This window comes from Strongylocentrotus purpuratus, unplaced genomic scaffold, assembly GCF_000002235.5.
Source record: "Strongylocentrotus purpuratus isolate Spur 01 unplaced genomic scaffold, Spur_5.0 spur5_scaffold_15, whole genome shotgun sequence".
In the NCBI taxonomy this organism is placed as follows: domain Eukaryota; kingdom Metazoa; phylum Echinodermata; class Echinoidea; order Camarodonta; family Strongylocentrotidae; genus Strongylocentrotus; species Strongylocentrotus purpuratus.
The window spans coordinates 31,029,298-31,050,930 of record NW_022145600.1 but is presented as its reverse complement, the minus strand read 5'-3'; the positions used below and the strand labels follow the sequence as shown (position 1 = coordinate 31,050,930).

The following is a 21,633-nucleotide window of genomic DNA, read 5'->3' as shown; positions in this document are numbered from 1 at the left end:
CTACACGTACATTGCAGCTAGGTCACACAAGCCTATCTAGCTAACGCTGGCTGTATGGCATTGGGGAGTCAGCACTGTATGCATGTATACAGTGTGAACTCCCTTTCTGAGTCAATAACGAGGGAGCTTTCCAACTGACCCTGTCCCTATAACATATAGGGTTTATGGTTAGCTATCAGTAACAGGCTGTTGCTGCTGCTGCTGCCAGCCAGGCTTAAAGGGAACAAAGACTGTTCAAAATAGATGTGAATTGTTTCCTTTTTACTTGTAAATTTACAGGATATTGTGAGCTAAATGTTTCCTAAAGGCAAAATGAACAAAGCGCAAGTTATTATATGAAATGTGAAAGCAACAGTTTTGTATTAAAAAACAAAGAACTGTATTAATTGTACATGTAGACATTTTTAAAAGGCTGTTCATTTCAAATATTTTTTTTGATTTTTTTTTTTTTTTTGTTAATCCTTTTTTTTAAAACAGGAAATAATTTGGCCTGCTTGTGTTTTGATTCCATTTTAAATAATGAACATGAAAATATAGGCCCTCATGAAGGGGAAGTATCATAGGGAAGATTTACAGTACTGGTATGTACATGTACAATTACAATGTATAACCTATGAAAAAAAGCTGACATGGTCAATGAAACTATTAAACTATTCAATGTGTTCATGTTACCGAAATGTCACATATCAACAAAGTAAAAACCTAATTTTTGATATGTGAATGGGTTATTGTTCGCTCAAAATTTAAACAAATTGTTTTATGTTTTCTTCTAGAAATCCTGACGTAAATCATTGCTTTCCATAATTTGCAAAAATGTAGGCAGAAGATGTTTAGGAATTGTTCTCTGTTTAATGTTAATGCACATACATGTAGTATATTACTAAAGTTATAAATCAAACGTTTATTTGCCAGTCCACAAAATGAGGAACATTGTCTTGAGTAGTGCTGCATTTTAAAAAGAAAGAGTTCACAATTTTTTAGTATTGTTGATTTTCATACTGAGTGGAATTGTCAGGGATTGTTCAGACCAGCAAAATGTTAGTATAAAATATGAAATTTTGCTGAAAACTACATGTATGTATGTACATTGTATGTACACATAAAAGCACCAGCATGGGACATCCATCACACAATATTTCTGTGATATATGAAAAATATGAAATTATACAAATTGGGATCACTTTGCCTCTCATTGGCAATTCAGACATAAGTTACATGACTTGTGTGTGTGTGATGTTAAAGACATGTTCTCTTTTCATTTTGTCCCTGGAATACCTACAGTAGATAAACCTTTCCCTAATTTTTTGTAAACAGAAATTGTTATGGTTGGAAAAAATGACTTATTACTGTTTATTCCAGAAATGTGTATATGTTCCATCATTAAAAAAGAAGAAGATACAAATGTCGTGTTAGTGATTTCAGTACACAGTGAATGGAATTCAATTCAGGGGGCTGTATGCTCTAACCCTTTGTTAGTGTTGTTGAAAAAAAACTTGTAAATGCAAAATATTATTCCACTTTTTCATTCTTTTGTACAAGCTCTAAAACATTTAGAACATATGGAACATATAATTGCTTTCAAGAAAAATTGTAAGGGATTTCAGTTCACAGTGAACGGGATTCAATTCTGTGGGGCTTTATGCTCTAGACTCGTGTCAGTGTTGTTGAGCCCTCATAATAATTGAATTAATAAATAAATCATTTGTTGTTCGTACTCCAGAATCTCTTGGTGTCGGGAGCCAGCAGTCATCAGGGTTATCCTCAGGAGCACAACCAATAGAGGAAGCAAACAGAAAGGTAGGCATCGTTCTTCTCTATCATTTCTCTTGTTTGAAGTCTCCCACAGGTTTAAGATTAAAGATAAACTTGAGTACTGGTAATGCGATTGCATTGTGAAAGAAAAGGTGTGGAATGGATCAGAAAAGTTGATCATATAGCATGCAAGTAATGGTGTGTAATGCAAGGTTCTATAGTCATCAAAATCATCATAAATTTGGCAGAGTCTTGGTAAAGTAACAATCACTTACACAGAAAGATGTATATGGGACAACGCACATGGTGTCGGGGCCAGTACTACCCTGATTTCCTTATCTTTCTATGCTCATTTCTCAGCCAGTATACATTTTCTTCCAAAATTGTTTGGCACATGACATTTATTTGTAATCTTCAACATTCAGTGTAAGTTTCGTTAGATTCTGTGAGAATTCATTTTCTTTTTTTACCAGAACTCAAGTTTATCTTTAATACAGACCAAGACTCTATTCACACTAGGGCAAGTCCAAGCTGTTTTTACGCAGGTTACCCACCATGCTCTAGTAGAGCTTATGTGAGACCAATATGAAATGAAATGACTCATTTGATGTATATCCATGTGCGGAATGCACAATACTTACTACAGCACTTATGTCTTTTATCAAGACACTCATCTACATTTGCCACTATCCACCCAGGTGTTACATGGGTACCGGTAGGAAGGAATTCCTTGGTTACTATGAGCACAGATAACGGTAGCCTAGCAGAGCCGGGGAGTAATATTTGAGCGCCTTGAGCACCCTGCGTGGTAGATATACTGTATGCACTAAACAAATATCCTATATTATTATTATCATTAACGCTTGTCACGCCAAATGACAACGTTCTGTGGATTCAATCACACTCATTGTATAAAAACTGTCCATCTGGATACTTCACTTCTTTCTTTTTTTCTGAGCGAGACTGAGCAGTTCTCTTAGTACACGAGGATACATGTTGGTCATGATATCAAGTGTAGTGCATGTTGAGCTTCATTCATTTATGCTGTGGCAAAATACATACCAATCTATGTGTAAATGAACGGCAAGCGGGAATGAAAAAGTAGCTGCGTGCAACAAGGTCCTACTCGAGTATCTGCGTGCTCTAAAGATGCAGAAAAGTGAAGCACATTCCACTTGTGAAATTTTTTTTTGGCCGCTGCATTTTACCATTGCACATTTGAACAGGGATTTAGACAGAATTACCTTCCTTGAATTGTCTCGACACTACGACTAATAGTGCTTTCATTTTGGGGTCATCCTGTGTAAAGCATTGTTACTTTGTTTTTACATGAATATGGCTTGGACGACAAAGATACACACTGGACAGGATATAATGGCCTGTCTGGTTTCTAAAGTGAGGTAACCACAGATAGAATGAGAGTAAATCATCAGCAAGGAGAAAGTTTTCTAGGATAAGTTAATATAAATATAAAATTGTAATACCAGATATGTAAGACTGCTAGAAACAGTACGCGACCGACCACAACTTTAAGAAAGAAATTGAAAAATATATTGACAGCCTCATTTCACATTAATTAACTGTGGAAATAATAGGAACCTGCTAAACGTAATAGGACGAATTATTTCATTTTAACAAGCATCACAGACTAGCCCTCTTAAAACTGATGTTACAATTTATGAGACATACATGTAATGTACATGTACAGAATGTGTCACAAGAAAAAGCACTGTGTGGTTACCAGAATACTGCAGTGATACCTCCCGTGAATAAAGAACAAACAATTATCATGTACTGTACTTATACAGTGTAGACAAAAAAGAAGGGAAGAGATGCATATAGAGAAAGAGAGATAGATACGTAGGAGAAGGAAGGGTCCTTGTAATATTAGCATAAAGTGATTGGCAAAATATAAGCTGCAAAACATGAAGGAGAAAAAAGAAGATAATTTGACAAGGAAAGAGGAAAGAAAAAGGGAAAGTTTGTGTAGATGAAATGAATCCCTTGTACCATACGATCCTGATATTATGGCACTGTCTTATGACAAGAAAAGCATTGATTAAGGAAAGAGATTATAAGGGGTAGAAGATGGAGGAAGATGAGAAAGATGAGAAGGCCTGCATGGAAGGAAGTGGATGGCCATGAGATTGGGATACTTACAAATGTACTATGAAGATCGATGCATAAAATAGTAGGCCTTATTCAGTAGGTTTAGAGGCAGGCATAATAACAAAAAAGCACAGTTACAATATACACAGAAGATCAGAAAGTGATTTACATGTACCGGTAGGTCATGGAAAGCCTAGAAAACACAAGGAGAAGTTTGCAAAATATGGAGGTTATGTTGTTTTGTTTAGTAGACAAACAAAATTAAATTTTGCACAATTTGTGTTCAGTACAAGTATAGCAGTTGATTATTGTTTTGTTTTTTCGGAGGAGGGGGGGGGGGGTCATGTGCCCCCGTAACCCCAATCCTTTGGATCTGCCACCGAGAACATGGAAATAAGAGCCCTGATAACAAGAAACTGTTACAAAAACCTTTCTATAGTCGGTAGTCTTCTATTCTGGAGTAAATTCAACTGCATACCTTACTCAGTTGTGCCCCAAACCTCCACATATGTACCCCATGAACACAACACACTGGCAGTACTGTGCTAGAGAATATGGACCTTATCATCAGATACTGTGCAATGCATGTCTGGTGCGTAAGATTGTTGATTTGAGCGAAGTAATGGATGTCTTACTACACTGCTCGCATAGCCCCCTCTGGGTCCAGAGTTGACAATTTGAACCGTGCAGTTGGAAATGAGAAAAGGCACGTCAACTTAAAAATAGATTGAAAGTGGCTCACAAATTAGGGTTTCCCTGGTATCGAGATTGGATTGAGAGGTGTATGACCTGAGCTGTACTTGGGCCTAACCAACAGAGAGTACACTTTGGTTCTCTCGATTGGAAAGGTACCCTGGTTCAGAGCCAGAAGGACGTTAAAGGGATTGGGTAACTTTGTCTCAGATTCTGAATCCTGGATTTAGCTCATGCTGCAATGATAATTATAAACCTTTAGGTCAGTCGGGGGGACCCCATGACTTTTACAAGCCGATCGCCCGTCTGATTATCAAGATATTTATGATTGGAAATCGAAACCAAATTTTGCGTTTTCCTAATGGTTTTCATAACACTACAATCCATTTGGGAAAACGATGGTCACTCAAAGATTTGTTTACTTTTTTGAGGCACTTCTTGATCATTTTGAAGTCAATTTTCTTAGGGCTTCAATATTACACCATATCACAGACACTGATAACATGTAGGGCCGTGTATCTCAGATTTAACATTGTTAAACGATGCCTTTAAAGATAAGCTTCAGTTCTGGTAAATATAGAAAAATAAATTCTCACAGAATCAAACGAAATTTACACTGAATGTTCAAGATTACAAATAAAAGAAATGTGCCAAACGATTTTGGTATAAAATATATAGTGACTGAGTATTGAGCATAGAAAGATAAGGGAATCCGGGTAAGTATAGGCCTGACACCAAGTTTTTATCGAAGATGATGCTGAGTTCGTTTTTGTGCATTTGTTTTTATTTCACTGGTTGAAACAACCAAGGATAAACAATGCAGACTAAATCATTGCAAATTTTTCTAGAAATATGATTCCCATACCAGAGCTCAAGATTAACTTTAAGCATGTACATGTAGTAACGTCCTCCTGGATCTGAAACGTTGATTGTCACGCTCGTTTGTGGTGAGTGGTATCATGTTTGAATGTCAGACAGGTAGTTTGTATTTGTGTCCTTCTTGAACTGGACACGGTGATCAAGAATTATAGAGATAGTTGAGAGCTAGAAGAGTGCCAGCCTGATGTATCATTTTTGTTTGTTTCTTGTCTTGTTTTGAATGTGTTTATTAACATGCTTATAAATACGTACTTGTGTACGTCAGATGAGACTGCTTTTGGACAATTCATCAACAAACATATTTTTAATGTATTTTGATATGACCATTCTATTAGTGCTAGTTCCCAGGCCTTTTATTTAATGCAAAATAAAACAAATGCTTAAAAACAGAGTTATTAGTGCCTAAGGCTCTCATTATAATGATAAAAATACACATGTGGACTTAAACATGTGCATGTAGCTCATCTAATTAAATCTTATGCAGCTGAACTTGTATTCTTATCATCAAAACAAATTTTCCACAAACATTACAGATCATTACATTAGAATTATTTATAACACACATACTTAGAATGTCAGTTTTCTCTCAAATACTGTATTTGAAGACAGACACATTTTTTTCCATATAGATGTTTCCGTTCGACAATTATTTTCAGTGTGCATGAATGCACATGATTCATTGTACATTTACATGAAGAAAAAAACCTGTTAATTAGCAATTTATGTAATGTGATCAAATTTAATGCACAAATCTTTGTTAAGTGCGTTACAAATCATTTCATTCACCTGTTATAACTGTATTTCAATCGTCAGAATGCTAATTGCATACATTCCGTGTTATTACGTAGGACAAGCCATAATGTTTGTCCTACTTTGCAACAATTAAGTATGCAATTTGATTACGTTATGAAAATGGTCTATTGAACATGATGTTTTTCTTTTGATAATGCATTTATTCTACATATAAATCTATGTGAATGGATCTTAATTGTGACTTACCTGTATACTTGAAGCTATAGTTTGGATAAATAAATGAGTTTGTAGGTTTGGTCGATAATTACTGAAAAAAACATTTATAAAAGAAGCCAGATTAATTTAATATTTGGATGAGGTCTTTTTGGAGAACAGCGATATGAATTTAAGAAATTTGCAATGCAATGAGATTCATTTTATTTCTACATTTATCAAAAGGATGGATAGACAGAAGTCATGTGGAAAAGTAAAGAAAGTTCCAATTTGTATGGAAAAGCAAAATGTATTTAATGCATTGCCAGTTTAAAGTTTTGTATGCACATTTCCAGTGTGCATGTACTGTATGTAGTAGTCTATAGTAGTATGATGCAGTATTAAAATGAGTGATACAGCTTACAGGGAAAATGTCCCTTTTTCACATTAAAATTGCAGACCGTGAGACTGATCTTGGGCGCCACTTCTGACACCCCATCAGATTATACCCAGGGCCATTGCCAAACTAATGCCCTTTCACTGAATATCGGTTGAAAGCCCCAAATCCCCAAAACCAAGAAGGGGAGAGGATGTTGTTTGCTGAGTGTTAAAAAGGCATTAAATCATATATTTTAACATACATGTACATGTACAATAAAGCTGATTTTTACATCTATAATAATAATACGCTAAGGCTCCGCGGGGGGCGCGACGTCTCCGCGAGCCTTTGTATTCTATTGTTTTTTAATGAGATCGCCGACCGAAGTTGGTGCGGCTATCTCCTCCTGAACCCTCCCCTCGGGGTACCCGTGCCCGGTGCCATCGTCCGCGGGAGAGTCTACTCTGTGGAATTGGCTATACTCCGCCCGAGGTCCTCCTCCGTGTCGACGTCCAGGGCGAAAACAGACGCGACATGCATAATGCAGGATATGCGTGACGACAGAGATACCTCATGGATATTCAACATTACATCCGTAGACACACGACCGATGACCATCCACTCACATTAAGTTGCGTATTAAATGCACTATGCACAGGGTCGGGCTTACCCAGAGTAAAGCATCTTTCTATAGGATATCCTTTGTAGTAGCTGCACAAGCCACAGAGATACACACGAAGCTTCCCGTCGTCCACGTCCAAACTTAGAGACCTATTTCCATCATTATTGCCGCGATTTGTATATAGTTTTCGTGAATGGAGGTATGAAATCAAAGCTTATTTTGTGATTATTACGGCAAAGTATACTAAAATTTGATTATCATTTTTTAAAGGAAAGTTTTCACAAGAAAACCATTGGACTGACAGTCAACATAAAGTGCAGTGCTGCTGTGTAGTGTGTGTGAGTTGCGATGAGCTTGCAGGAAGCTCCAACACCGGAACCGCGCACCGTAGGCGTCCGACGCCTGCGGCGCCGGTGTTGTTGAGCTTCCTTGAGTTACGCTGCAGTGTGTGTGGGTTCACCTAAGCTTGAGTCGAAGAGATTTGACACTTTGAAATTGTTTTCTGTTGGTTTGCATCATTATTGCCGCGATTTCAATATAGTTTCGTGAATAGATTTACGAAACCTGAGCTTAGAATTAGTAAAAGTATTACTAATGTCTACGTTTTTAAACGACTGTCTGATTTTCTTGTGAAAATTTTAATTTGAAAAATGATTATCGAAATTAATGGTCAGAAATAATCACAATCTAGGGTCTATTATGTTACAATTCTTGCATCACATCAATGCATGAAAAGTTAGTTATTGAACTAGAAAAATGTTTTGTTTTTTTAAATAGGCAATTATGAAGTAGGAAGCCTGAAACCTTAGCCTACTAAACAAATCTCAACAAAGTGTAGGCCTATCCTGTTATGAATTAATGAAAAAGTAGCCCCACAAAAAAGAGCCCCCGAAAGTTGAAAAAGTAGCCCCCGAAAATTTCCCAAAAATTTGAAATGGAGCCCCCGAAATGAAAAACTTAATTTTTTGCCTGCGCCCCCCTCTCGAATCCCGCGGATTTCCACGGCTCCTGAGTTGCGTGTATATATAATATAGGCGTGGGGTCCACGGGTTTCAAGGGGCCATAAACCCCCAAAAGCTCGGGGGTAACGTTCTTCAAAGTGGGGGGGGGGGGAGAGATCAGATCGCAGCGAGTTGAGTGTATATATAATATAGGCGTGGGGTCCACGGGTTTCAAGGGGCCATAAACCCCCGAAAGCTTGGGGGTTTTAGGCGTTTAATTAGGGTCAGATGAGCATATTTTTAATACTTTATTTGTGACACTTGCGGGTCACTAATTGGCGTGGGGTCAATACGTAGAGTTGCGTAGTGTTGCGTACCAACTACGCTGGCCTACGTTACTATATGCTGAGGGACGGAAAGGGTTACGCAAGGTGAACGAAAACAATTCAACATGTTTAATTTTTTTTGCGTACTTTCGGCGTAGGAACTTGCCGCAGAAATTACGCCTTTTTACGCAGAAAGTACGCCTTTTTACGCAACAGTACGCTACCCTACGCCAGATCGACTAAGCAGTAAAAGCTTTCCACACAGTGAGCAACCATAAGCAAACCTGTACGCCAGCCTACGCATAACCTACGCAGGGACTATTTTCCCATTAATACGCAGCCTAATTTCTGCGTAGTCGGTACGCCACACTACAGAACTATATGCAGTTCCAGTGGCTTAAAGAATAACTATCGGTACAGTTGGATTGTTTTTTTAAATTTAATATAAGGCCAAATTAAAAAAAAACATGCTTATAAGCGTCCTGTTTTTTCAAAAAATGGGAAGGAGGAGGCGCTTTTTTTTTTTTTTTTTCTTTCAAAATGGCCGCTCCGTACATTTTCCCTGGCATTCAGGCTATTTTTCAAGATGGCGGCCGACAATTTTTTTTTTTTCTTTTTTAAAATCAGAAATTCATTTTAGCAGTGCTTTTCATGTTTTTTTTCTTTCAAAAAAAAAAAAAAAAAAAAAAAAAAATAGGAGGCGGCCCCAAAAAGGAAGCAGGCGGGGACGATGTTTTTTTTCTTTCAAAAAAAAAAAAAAATATAAAATCAAAAATAAAAAAAAAAAAAATAGGAGGCGGCCCCCAAAAAGGAAGCGGGCGGGGACGCTAAACATGTATATTTTTTAATGGCCTGATTGGCAATGACATTCTTGGTGGTTTTAATTTAGACATTTTCTATATATCTATTTACACCCCCGCCCCCTCTAGAATCCCGCGGATTTCCGCAGGTCCTGCTAGTGTGTAAAATAATTTTACAAATGTATTTTCATGGTAACAATGGCCCTATTCCATTTTTAAAGCCAAGTTAAAATTTTGTCCAACTGAAAATCAAGGGACCCGTTTCACAAAGACTTTTTTCAATGACAAATGAAAAAAATCAGTGACAAATCTGCTGATAACCAATCAGTAGCAAGGATTTCAGTAGCTTATAACAAAAACTGTCATTTATCATTGATGACAAGTACTGTGAAACGCCCCCCTGATGTATCTTATTTTTATTTTAATATTCATACGATCAAAAGAAACCTCATCCAAGGAGATTTTCACATGTTTTAACTTTTCATATGAAGTAGTTTTGTATGGTGGCCCTGAAGGGACATCGCGAATAGACTAAATCGTGAAAAATATGCGATAAAATTCACGATATCGTCAATTTTATCGCATATTTTTCACGAAGAAATTCACGAAATTGACGATATCGTGAACTTTATCGTGAACTTTTCACGATGAAATTGACGATATCGTGAATTTTATCGTGAAAAGTTCACGATATAAAGTTCACGATATCGTCAATTTTATTGTGTACTCTATCGTGTACTCTATCGTGTACTCTCCTGACGGGCGCTTCGTAAACAAAACCAGCCCTAGCTGGGGGAGACAGAGAGAAGGAAAAAGGGAAAGGGAAAGAGAAGATAAAAGGAAAGAAAGAATAATAAGAAGAAAAGAGGGAAACGGGGGGGGGGGGGGGCGAAGGGCTCTTGCCTCCTCCTCACTCCCCCCCCCCCCCCCCCGCCAAAAAATAAATAAGGAGAGAGAGAAGGGAAAGGGAAAGGGAAAGAAAATATAAAAGGAAAGAAAGAAGAGGAAGAAGGAAAGAGGGAAACGGGGGAAGGGCGAAAGGCTCTTACCTCCCCCCCCCCCCCCCCCGCCAAAAAAATAAATAAGAGAGAGAGAGAAGGGAAAGGGAAAGAAAGAAGAGGAATAAGAGGGAAACAGGGGGAGGGCGAAGGGCTCTTGCCTCCTCCCCCCCCCCCCCCCCCGCCAAAAATAAATAAGAGAGAGAAGGGAAAGGGAAAGAAAATATAAAAGGAAAGAAAGAAGAGGAATAAGAAGGAAAGAGGGAAACGGGGAAAGGGCGAAGGGCTCTTGCCTCCTCCCTCCCCACCCCCCGCCAAAAAAATAAATAAGAGATAGAGAGAGAAGGGAAAGGGAAAGGGAAAGAGAAGATAAAAGGAAAGAAAGAAGAGGAAGAAGAAGAAGAAAAGAGGGAAACGGGGGCGAAGGGCTCTTGCATCCCCCCGCCCAAAAAATAAATAAGAGAGAGAAAGAGAGAAGGGAAAGGGAAAGAGAATAAAAAAGGAAAGGAAGAAGAATAAGAAGAAAAGAGGGGCTCTTGCCTCCTCCCCCCTCCCGCGCCAACAAATAAATAGGAGAGAGAGAGAGAGATAGAGAGAAGGGAAAGGGAAAGGGAAAGAAAATATAAAAGGAAAGAAAGAAGAAGAAGACGGAAAGAGGGAAACGGGGGAAGGGCGAAAGGCTCTTACCTCCCCCTCCCCCCTCCCGCCATAAAGGGAAAGAGAAGGGAGAGGGAAAGAAAATATAAAAGGAAAGAAAGAAGAGGAAAAAGAATAAGAAAAGAGGGAAACAGGGGCGAAGGGCTCTTGCCTCCTTTCTTTTCTTTCTTTTCCTTTCTTTCCTATTCTCCCTCTTTTTCGTTTTTCTCTTTCTTTCTTCTCTTTCCCTTTCCTTTTCTCTCTCTCTCTCTTATTTATTTTTTGGCGGGGGGCGGGGGCAAGAGTCCTTCGCCCTTCCCCCGTTTCCCTCTTTTCTTCTTCTTCCTCTTCTTTCTTTCCTTTTATCTTCTCTTTCCCTTTCCCTTCTCTCTCTCTCTCTGATTTATTTTTTTTGGGGGGGGGGGAGTGAGGAGGAGGCAAGAGCCCTTCGCCCCCCCCCCCCCCCCCCCCCCGTTTCCCTCTTTTCTTCTTATTATTCTTTCTTTCCTTTTATCTTCTCTTTCCCTTTCCCTTTTTTCCTTCTCTCTGTCTCCCCCAGCTAGGGCTGGTTTTGTTTACGAAGCGCCCGTCAGGAGAGTACACAATAGAGTACACGATAGAGTACACGATAAAATTGACGATATCGTGAACTTTATATCGTGAACTTTTCACGATAAACTTCACGATATCGTCAATTTCATCGTGAAAAGTTCACGATAAAGTTCACGATATCGTCAATTTCGTGAATTTCTTCGTGAAAAATATGCGATAAAATTGACGATATCGTGAATTTTATCGCATATTTTTCACGATTTAGTCTATTCGCGATGTCCCTTCAGGGCCACCATAGTTTTGCAATTACAGTACTTTCTAAACCAGATTGAGTCTAGTCATAAAGTGCGTGGTAATAGCTCCAATCTTTTTATGGTGCACAAACAAAAGATGTAGGCTATACTTGTGTACACTTCTTCTTTTTCATGGTTTAGTTAGACTCGCTCTCTGAGAAGACCACTCATTACCAACTCCACAAGATTCATCGTGTACTCCTACATGTATCTAGCTAGGGGAGTTATGAATCAGTGAAGGTAGACAAAACATAGAAATTGACACATCAATTTGTTTCGCTGTTTTATCTATATCTTTCTCTGAATTTTGAAATGCAAGCTTTTGAATTCTCAAACATTGTATGCAAATCATGGCTGCTGTGTCTGATTAATCTGTATGCTATAAATGACAGCGTAAACCGTTTTCTGCACAGGCTTTTTAGTTAAGGGGAATTTGTATCGGTAAAATAACAGTCAAAGTGATGGATATGACAAAAGGGATCCATTTTTTATCCTGGCTTCGTCTCTTCTCTTTGATGGTGAAAAATGAGACACGGATTTGGTGTAGACGGGAAAAAAAGAAAGATGCAAAATGAAAAGTGGAAAGAGGAATTTAGAAGAGTGAAGGGGCTTGAGGGCAAAGGACGACGCGGAGCCATTGACAATAGTCTGGTTGCCATGACTTCATAGTGACTGCCCATTTCCATGAGTAGCCACAATGTCGCCATCTTGCTGTGGAGTGTGAATACCCTACTACTATAGCTAGCAGCCTCAGCTCGCTGACTGGTTTCTCACACTGTCTATAGATGCATTCATCCATCTTGTTTCTCTACCACTCCCTTCACACTCATCCAATGTAAGAACTCTCTCTCAGTGTACTGCTCCATCGTAGCAAAATATATGATTAAAGGCAGAATCAGGTATTTGCAGCTTTTACCAATCTTGATCTCTTTCTCTTCCACATGCACGCAGTATACTGCTCTATCATATCAAAATTTGATTAAAGGGAGATTCGGGTATTTGCAGCTTTCACCAATCTTGAGCTCTTTCACTTTCCACATACCCAGCAGTGTACTGCTCCATCATATTGAAATTTGATTAAAGCTTATCTGCCATAGTTTACAGGAGGGATTAGACCGCCCTGCAAGGTCACTGAACAGGTGGTTATCTCATCAACTCGGCTCTCAGTTAACATAAGAAAAAGAGGATCATGGGGGACCAATGGTCACCGATTAGGCATTGTTTGTTGTATAGAGGGTGCAAGTAGCTACAAGTAGTGCAGTGGGCCTTTAAAGGCAGAATCGGGTAATTGCAGCTCTCACCAATCTTGATTCTTAGTGATATATGTTGCATTCAAGCGGCAAGACTTAACGTGTTACAATACACTTCATATTCATAGAGCTCAGTGAATACATGTAGGACCTTTGTTGCGGGCATTTACCCTTCATTTAAACGTTACAAAAATAAGGCATGGTGTTTTTTTTGGGGGGGGGGGGGGCTGGGGGAGGTTTACTTTCTCACTTTAAGAAAAAAATCATCTTCAATGTGAAAAAGGTGATACTGGTTTGAAATATTTGAGGTATAATAACTTCATTTGTCAGGGTTAGCAATCATGTGTTGAAGCATCTGTTTTTGTGGTAAATCCAATGAAATTCCTACCAACCATACATGTACTTTACATAGCCCACACAGTTTTGAGCACATAATTGCCATTTATTACATGATTCTGTTGCATGAGACTACGCAGGTCTTTCAAACCTTGCAATTGCTTTTCCCATACCATTTCCGACTCATTTTAGATAATCATTATTACCCCTATTTGGTTTATAAACCTCTTCGCACAAACTTTTTAAAGTCTTCTGTAGTTGAATTGTGATCGTCTTTTCTAAATATTCTAGCAGAACTAGAGGACACCTAGCTTTTAGAATACTTTCCCTCTATATGACCGTGTGATCAAGGCATTCAGAAAATCGTAAACAAATACATTACACTGTATACATACCCTGTAAACCTAAGGTACTCCCATGGTGGAAATATTGTACTCCAAATTCGTTTATCAGATCAATAATTTGATTATTTTTGTTTAAAGGAATGAACATACATGTACATATGGTTTATATGTAGTATTTTGCAATTCTGGTATCTTTCTCATTCCTTTGATACATTTGCATGTGGACTTTATCCAGATTTTACCTCTAGAAACCCCGCTGATTGCCTCCTCCCCCAAGAAAAAACAGATTCAAGCCAGCTAGCTTCGGTTGAATGGCCGATGACAAAGAGAGCACTGGGCTTCCGTTGCCATGGCGATCTGCATCCCTCGTTGTACCTGGGCTTCCTTGTCCACACCAAGTTAATTATCCCTACATCCCAATTTGTGTAGAATCGAAGGGACTGACAAGGCATAATCCTCGTAATAGAGCCCAATATTATGGAGGGGGTTTTAGAAGCACGGCATGTCCCATTAAACTAAGATAAATGGGAGGGAGGGCATGCCAGTTTATTTCATTTCCAATTTCTGGTGATGTTTCTTTTGTTGAGAAAGAGAATGAAACGGCAGAGAGAATGGGTGAGAAAGAGAAAGAGAGAGAGAGTGTAATTGGAATGGTGAAAGAGAGAGGGAGAGAGAAAAAGAGTGAGTGAGTGAATGAGGGGTGGAGATCGAGAGAGAGAGGGAAGTTAGAACTCAAAATAAGTGAGCAACTAAATTATTCATACCCCTTGCAAATTTGATGATTTTCGTGATTTCTGTAACTCAAGAATGGAAGGTGGAATAGTTGAATTAGGGCCTTTGTCGATCACTGTCACATGAAAAATATATCAGGACAAATCAATTTTCAAAAAGAATTAAAACTTTGTAAGGATATGAATAATGTAATTGTTAACTATATTTTATGTGATTCTAAAAACTGCAGATGGAGCAAAGAGAGAGAGAAAACAAAAGTAATATATGGACAAGAAGATAGAAAGAGATAAAAGAGGATCATATTTGCATGTCGAGTTCAGTGCTTCCCATCTTGGTTTTGCAGCAGGCAGGGAAGCCCACAATATGCATCTACTTGATGGTATTATGGTAATGAGTCAGTGTCAGTGCCCCGGAGAGAGCTCCTCCGATGTATCGGATAATCACGTCATAAAATATATTGATGACACCCTCATTGATATCACATTTAGAGTGTGCGGAGAGGAGCATGAAAATAATTTCTTGTCATCGGGGGATGAGGTTTGAGATTTCCCTGTCGTTAACTTGACGAGGCAGAGGAAAGCAAGCAAAATCACGTCCATCTATTCCTCTTAAAAAGAAAGCTTGCAGGTTTCATAGAAAGGAAGCAAAGAAGAGATAGGAGTTTTTGTGTTCTAAAGGAAATCTTTCCAGTTATCCCACATGCATGCAAATCTTTATAGTTATGCATTTTGGATGGGTAATGCTTTTTTTAAATGCTGAATTTCGCTGAAAAGAACTATAAATGATGGAATAATCTTTAAAAAAAACATGTATTTCAGGCAGGCTATCTATTAGTGGCCATAATTCATAACTGTCGTAGTAAACACTAAACTATTATACAGACATGAAACTGCTTTTTGGTCTGGTTTGCTGTGTGAAATGCAGAATGGTTTGAAGATTTGAAGATTTTTTTTTTCAATAGAAATTTGTCTTCCTCTCGATCTTCCAAACATTTCTTGAAACTTCTTGGTGAAGAGGAATTCTGGTACTTACTAACTTATGATTCATGTGTCTTGTAAAAGTATATGAAGACATAGCTTTCCAGTTTCCAATAGATATATTTTCTTTTCTTATTTTTGTTGTTGTAAGCAACTTGCTGTGTAGATGACCTACGATGTGAGTGCATCCTGCATGTTTTGTTCAGACATTGTGATTCAGTTATTGGGAGGGGGGGGGGGGGCTAGTGTAGCTGTTAGTTGACAAGGAATAAATATGTCTTTAGATTAACCTATTTTCTTAGAGAGCAAAATTCTAGAGTTAGATTTATGTTTGTATTAATATCAATGTATACAGAATTCTTGGTTCTCTTTTTTAGCATATATATGATCGAACCAATATTGAAGGTATGTACAGTACCTTAAAGGCCATGCAGATTTTACCTGTGAATAATATCAAAGGATTCCATAACTCTAAACTTTCCCCCGAAGTTGAGATAGCAATCGGCTTTCAAAATCAGCGCTGCCAAGAAGACTGGTAACAAATCACACATTTCATAACCTGATGATATAGCTCGGCCCTGCCTTGCTGGGAGATGGGTTAGGAGCCTGGTGAGGGTATAGGCCAACCTTAGGAGTCTTCGTCATCAAGGGACTGCTGCGCGAGCCAGAGGTTAATTGCAGCAGGAACCAGGCAGGAGCTAAGACTGCAGAGATAAGCTATTCTAAGAGAAGAACCTGGCAGGGATACTGAAAAAGTGAGAGAAAGAGAGAGAGAGAGAGAGAGAGAGAGAGAGAGAGAGAGAGGGAGAGAGAGAGAGAGAAAGAGTACAAAGGCTGAGAAAGAGGGGGGGGGAGATGGAGTGAGAGAAAGTGTAAGTGTGTGTGCAAAAGGAGAGAGAGACAAGAGAGAGAGAGAGATACAAGATAGAGGAAGAGAGAAAGAGTGAGGAGGTAGGGAGGAAGAGGATGGAGGGCGGGAGAGGAAGGAGAGAGGGAGATGGAAGAAGATGGAAGAGGCACCAGTTGTGACAAGAGGACCAAGATTTCAACCCACTGCTCCACTGAGGTGCATCATACCATTAAAGGTTGTCATACATTTGTGGCTCTATTGAGCACTCAAAAGGTATGCAAATGATGCGCGCGTTTTAGTCGATTATACGATCTATCTGCTCTCGAGTTGAGGATGTGTGCAGCTATCATACAAAGCTGGCATGCTTCATACGATAGGTGCATATACAGCCTCAACGAGAGCGAATAGATCATATAATGAATGAATGAAGATATGAATCACTTGTTTCATAGATCATTGTTATTTGATAATATAAGGAGTCATGTTAAGACTTATTAAGTCTTATTAATTTCAAATAAATCCCAACTTTAGTAGACTTACATGTACTGGCCTACTAGCTGTACTTGGGGTAAAAGCACACTGAACTCTATAAGCAGTGTAGTGCAGCGTTACGAGCGCATACCTACGTATGAACATACTTTATTATCGCACCTAACTCTACGCGCAATGCTCAAAGACAGATGGATAGTACTGGAAACTTTTTCATAAAAAACATATGAAAATCTCAATACATAAAACTCACATGACTGCATTTGACCAATAATTAGATCCCTTTAATCTCATGCTACTGCTTTTGTAGGGCAAGTTTCTTTCAGAGGAATAATGATATATTCCCAATTGCCCATGAAGGTTTTGAGAAATGTGTCCCTTAAGAACTGTGGTTTTCCTTAAACTTCAGAAAATGCATGTTTCATGATGGATGATGTTTCTTTATCATCATCCCATCATTTCAAATGTGACCGACTTTCCATGATATGCTGCCCTATAACTTCATGACTTAATAGGTTTGTAAAGTGTATGGTGTTCAGTTCAGTTCAGTTCAGTTTATTGATCGGGACTTTTAGATTTGCGTGGACTGATACGTGTGACGTTCATTCAAGGCATTGCATTAAAAGGAAGTTGATCGTAGCAATCCATGTTGTCGTTGTGCAAATCTAAAAGTCACGATTGTCATCATTTCGCAGCCTGGGCTGAATTGCATTACAGTTTACAATTAAAAACATATTTCTTTCCCAATTGTTTCAAATAATACTAGTTAAAATACAATATAATTAACAAAGACAATGTCATCAATACTTAGTTCACTTTCTAGCAACAATTCACAATATTAGCAATAAGTATAATGGTGTAGAGATGTGAAAGCTCTCTGTCCCCCATGGAGGAAGCCAAGCCAAGAAGAAGAAGACAAAGCATTAAATACACATCTGCCACTCTCAACCCAGGGGTAGTCATGGAGTTTCAAGTAAAATGTCTTTTTTGTGTGTGCATAAAGTCCAGCCGAGGACAAGGTCATAATTGCAAAAAATGCTTTTTAACATCATAACCTCTCAATCGCAAAAGGTGTGGTTTGTTCCATGATACTGTACATGTTGTTACAGCTGCTCATGCAATCTCAAGATATTCCTAAAGAGTACAAGTAAATTTTTATGAGAATATTCAATCAACAATAAAAAAATTAATTCTTTACACTTGTTAACTTTACAAAGTCTCATGTTAATTTGTAGTGCTGTAGTCAAACGTTTAACCGTCCGGTATCCGACCGCCCATGGCGGATTCCGTTTTCAATTGGACGGTTTCGTTTTCCCGTTTTTTTTTTTTTTTTATGTTTTTTTTTAATAATTTTTTTTTTTTCAATAATTTTTTTTTTTTTTTTTTTTTAAAGTTTCGATTTATGCCCCTCCACCTGGCACTATGCCTGGCAATTTCTCCCCGCTTAGTAATGTGATGACTTACCACTTGGAAACTAGAACAACACTCCAATTTGTCTGTCATCTTGGTTTGAAAGTAATCTTTGTAATAGATCTCAATATATATTCATCCAAGTTTAACACATGGTGTACCACAAGGTTCTATCCTAGGTCCTCTACTGTTTTTAATTTACATTAATGATCTTACACATTATTCTAAAAACGACATTGTTACTATTATTTGTGACTAGTTCACAAGCACAAATCGGCGCCTTCAATTAAATCACCTCGCAGTCTTCCCCGCTTTTTCACACGGCCAAAAAAAAAAAAAAAAAAAAAATCATTTTTTTTTTTTTTTTTTTTCCAATATTTTTTTATATAAATCGTTTAACCGAAAACCGTCCGGTTTTGACTGGCGGTTAAACGGAATTGAAGATATCCGTGATGTTACAGCACTATTAATTTGCAGGTATTCTGATAATCTGATTGGAATATACACTGTTTGTGAAGCTTACAATCGGGAGTGAAATGGAATATGAATGCAGTTATATTGAAGATATCCGTGATGTTACAGCACTATTAATTTGCAGGTATTCTGATAATCTGATTGGAATATACACTGTTTGTGAAGCTTACAATCGGGAGTGAAATGGAATATGAATGCAGTTATAGTATTCTACATCCAGCGTGCATGTTAATGTTTGTATGTTTTGTTGGCAGGGGCTTTCAAAATTTATCATCGATGCCATGTGTTTTATCTCTGTTTTAGTTTGAATGCCAATATACATGTATATATGTACAACGGAAGGGGTATAAAAGGAAAAGTTGGCAGCAGAGCTAACCAACTAAGATCATTCATAATTTCATTTTTTTCTAGATAGCTTTTCATGAAAAATTCCCCCTTAAATGTCTGATGAATACATGCATGTTAAGCCAGGTTTGATTTATTTTCCCTCATATGCATTTCAAATTTTCAATCTGCAGTTATTGTGGGCTTTTAGCATTTGATGGGTTTAGTATGTTTGGTATGTTTTCAATGAATCACAGAAAACATGTTCTTAAACTTAAACAACCACATTCTGTACACCCACATGTTTTTATTTATAAAAAGTTTTGAAAATGCAATTATTTATTTGGTTAAGCTGAAATTTTGAGTTTGCAACTGAAGCAGTCACATTTAAAAAAAAATTATTTAATTTTTGAAATTGACTATTGCCATCTATATAATCAGCAGTATCTATTTTTTTCATTCTACCCTTATATTCCAATATAGGAATACTTTTAAAATCTATACACTCAAAGCATTCAGATAGTAACTGGCATGTAGTGATTAAGAAAGAAAATGCTGGAAATTTCAAAGATGGTTGATTCATTATTAATTAATTAATATTTTTGTGAGTGATTGGTTAAAGATTTTCTTACAAGCAAAATTTTAGAGAAAAATGTACATATTAAGTACAAAGAGGCACATGTAGATAGAAAGATAGACATATATAGATGAACAGATAGGTAGTTAGAGAGATGAATATAATACTCTGCAAATGAAGGTATATAGAAGCAGCGTATTTCTACAGATACTGGCACCCAGTACACACAGAACTAAGTATGGAATTATAATATTGTCGGAGGGCAATTCCGGCATGATATATTCTGCCATATGCAGCCTCCATCGGCGGCGTAAGCATTCCCCCAGCTGTGCAGTCAGGCATGAGCTAAAGAAGAGCCCTCAATAATATTAAATGTCGTCATCTTCTTGCAGGCAGGCAGGCAGGCAGGGAGGCAGCTCTGCGGCGGCCGCGACGACGCACATCATCCACGATCCAACGAGGCAAGATTCGATGACTCCACCATCCCTTATTCGTGATGCTTGCAGCGAACAAAGACTCGACTGTGGCGCGCTCATTTTCGAGCCTGGCGTCAACGGCCTTACCATCTGGCTGATTTGCAAATGCGCAGGGCAAAGGAAGACATCAGCGTCTCCTTCTTCGTCAGGCTTGGCAAGACAAATTCCAAATTCGACGAGTTTCTCGTATGGATGCTCCACGAGAACTGATATGCCGTGTCATGTTGAATATATTCATTACCAGGGCAGGATATGTAGCTCCTAGGTCTATGTGCTGGGTGTAGAATGCTGGTATGATTTCAGTTTTTGATGCCTAGATATAGTGTATGTGCAATAATATCAGAAGTTAAGTTAAAAACAATTTTTAAAAGCAGGCTGTATTCTTCATGATGGGATTGTCTAAAAATATTAAACTGATTTGCACTAACTCCTGTAGATCAGTAAAGTCATTATAAGAGCCATAGTAAAAAACATAGCTATTTATAATATTCTATCTTTCATCAACTAATCAGCATTATAAGAGGCATTTTAAACATTTAGCTAGTTATAGTATTATAATAATAACAATATGTTTATTTATATAGCGCCGGAATCCGCCAGGCTCTGACGCTCGTGGCGCTTTACACATATTACCCTGGTAGTCGATACCTTTCATCAACTAATCGATACCTTTCATCAACTAATCAACAGGATTTTTATTGTGCTCTTTAAAAGGAATGCTATTTATGTCTTTTTATAAAGATTCTGTAGAAGATATATATATATATATATATATATTTCTCTGAATTTAACCACACATTTCTTGATACCTCTTGCGAAGTAAAAAAGTTGAATGTTGCAGCTATATTCTGCCGTAATTGAGATAATGTGTTATGTACTCAATTATGAATTAGATTTAATGACCTGCTAATTGCTCTCACAGGTAGCTCTCTTTACCACTTCACCCCCCCCCCCCCACTCTCTCTCTCTCTCTCTCTCTCTCTCTCTCTCTCCTTCTTTCTCTTTCTCTCTTTCTCTTTCTCTTTCTCTTTCTTGTTCCTGATATCTCTCTGTCTCTCTCTTTCTCTCTCTCTATCACTCTCCCTTCCTTTCTTTCTCTCCCCCTTCTCTCTCTCTCTCTCTCTCTCTCTCTCTCTCCCATTCTCATTCTCACTGTATTTCTCTCTCTCTTTCTCCTCTTCTGATATGCTGTCCTTTTTCTTTTTCTCCCCTTTCTTTCACACTCCTTCTCTCCATCTCGCACTCCTCTTCCTCTCCTATGAAGTATTTGTTTCACCCACTAGTATTGCAAATAACTGTACTTCAATAATCAGAATATGAATTGCATACATTCGTTGTTAGGTAGGACAACCTTTCTCTACCTATCAATTTACATGATGACTTTAAGATTATATTACAAAGATGGTCAAGTGTGAAAAACAACAGGATATCTGGTTTTAAGAGATTTTTTTGAAGTCTGTTCATGTGAA

General features: G+C 38.0%; 1 protein-coding gene across 1 annotated transcript in view; it reads left to right on the top strand.

The window, feature by feature from the left end:
• Positions 1-20,185, top strand: part of LOC575097 — a 30,250-nt gene extending 10,065 nt beyond the window's left edge. The window contains exons 3-4 of the mRNA XM_030986056.1: positions 1,721-1,870; positions 20,085-20,185. Of these exons, the coding sequence (XP_030841916.1) occupies positions 1,721-1,870; positions 20,085-20,185 (251 nt within the window). The remainder of the gene's footprint in view (positions 1-1,720; positions 1,871-20,084) is intronic.
• Positions 20,186-21,633: the final 1,448 nt, after the last annotated feature.